Source organism: Diaphorina citri, unplaced genomic scaffold (genome assembly GCF_000475195.1).
Source record: "Diaphorina citri unplaced genomic scaffold, Diaci psyllid genome assembly version 1.1 scaffold82003, whole genome shotgun sequence".
Taxonomy (NCBI): domain Eukaryota; kingdom Metazoa; phylum Arthropoda; class Insecta; order Hemiptera; family Psyllidae; genus Diaphorina; species Diaphorina citri.
Genome location: NW_007459046.1, coordinates 1 through 351, shown reverse-complemented (window position 1 = coordinate 351; position 351 = coordinate 1). Strand labels below are relative to the sequence as shown.

General features: G+C 39.9%; 1 protein-coding gene across 1 annotated transcript; it reads left to right on the top strand.

The window, feature by feature from the left end:
* Window positions 1–6: 6 nt before the first annotated feature.
* LOC113473741 lies at window positions 7–348 on the top strand (the record flags this gene model as incomplete). Its single annotated transcript, XM_026833204.1, has 1 exon — window positions 7–348. A coding segment is annotated over exon 1 (231 nt), but the record flags the coding sequence as incomplete, so codon positions are not given.
* Between the last annotated feature and the right edge of the window lie 3 nt (window positions 349–351).

The following is a 351-nucleotide window of genomic DNA, read 5'->3' as shown; positions in this document are numbered from 1 at the left end:
AAGTCAGAGAAAAAGTCAACCCCAGGACCTAAATCGAAGCAAGATAAAGCGAAAAACAGAGATAGTTCTAGGGACTCTGAACCTGAAGTAAAATCAGGACCTAAATCAAAGAAAGATATGACTTCAGGTCATAAACAAGAGAAAAAGACAAGTTCAGGACCTAAATCACGAAAAGACGTTCCGAAAACCAAAGTCCCTGTTGACAGTTCAAGCGATTCTGAGTCCGAAGAACTCTTGAGGTCCATATCAAAGAAGAAGACAGCAGGGCCTAAATCAAAGAAAGATGTGATCTCAGATCCCAAACTAGAGAAAAATAGAACCCCAGGACCTAAATCAAAACAAGATAAAGCG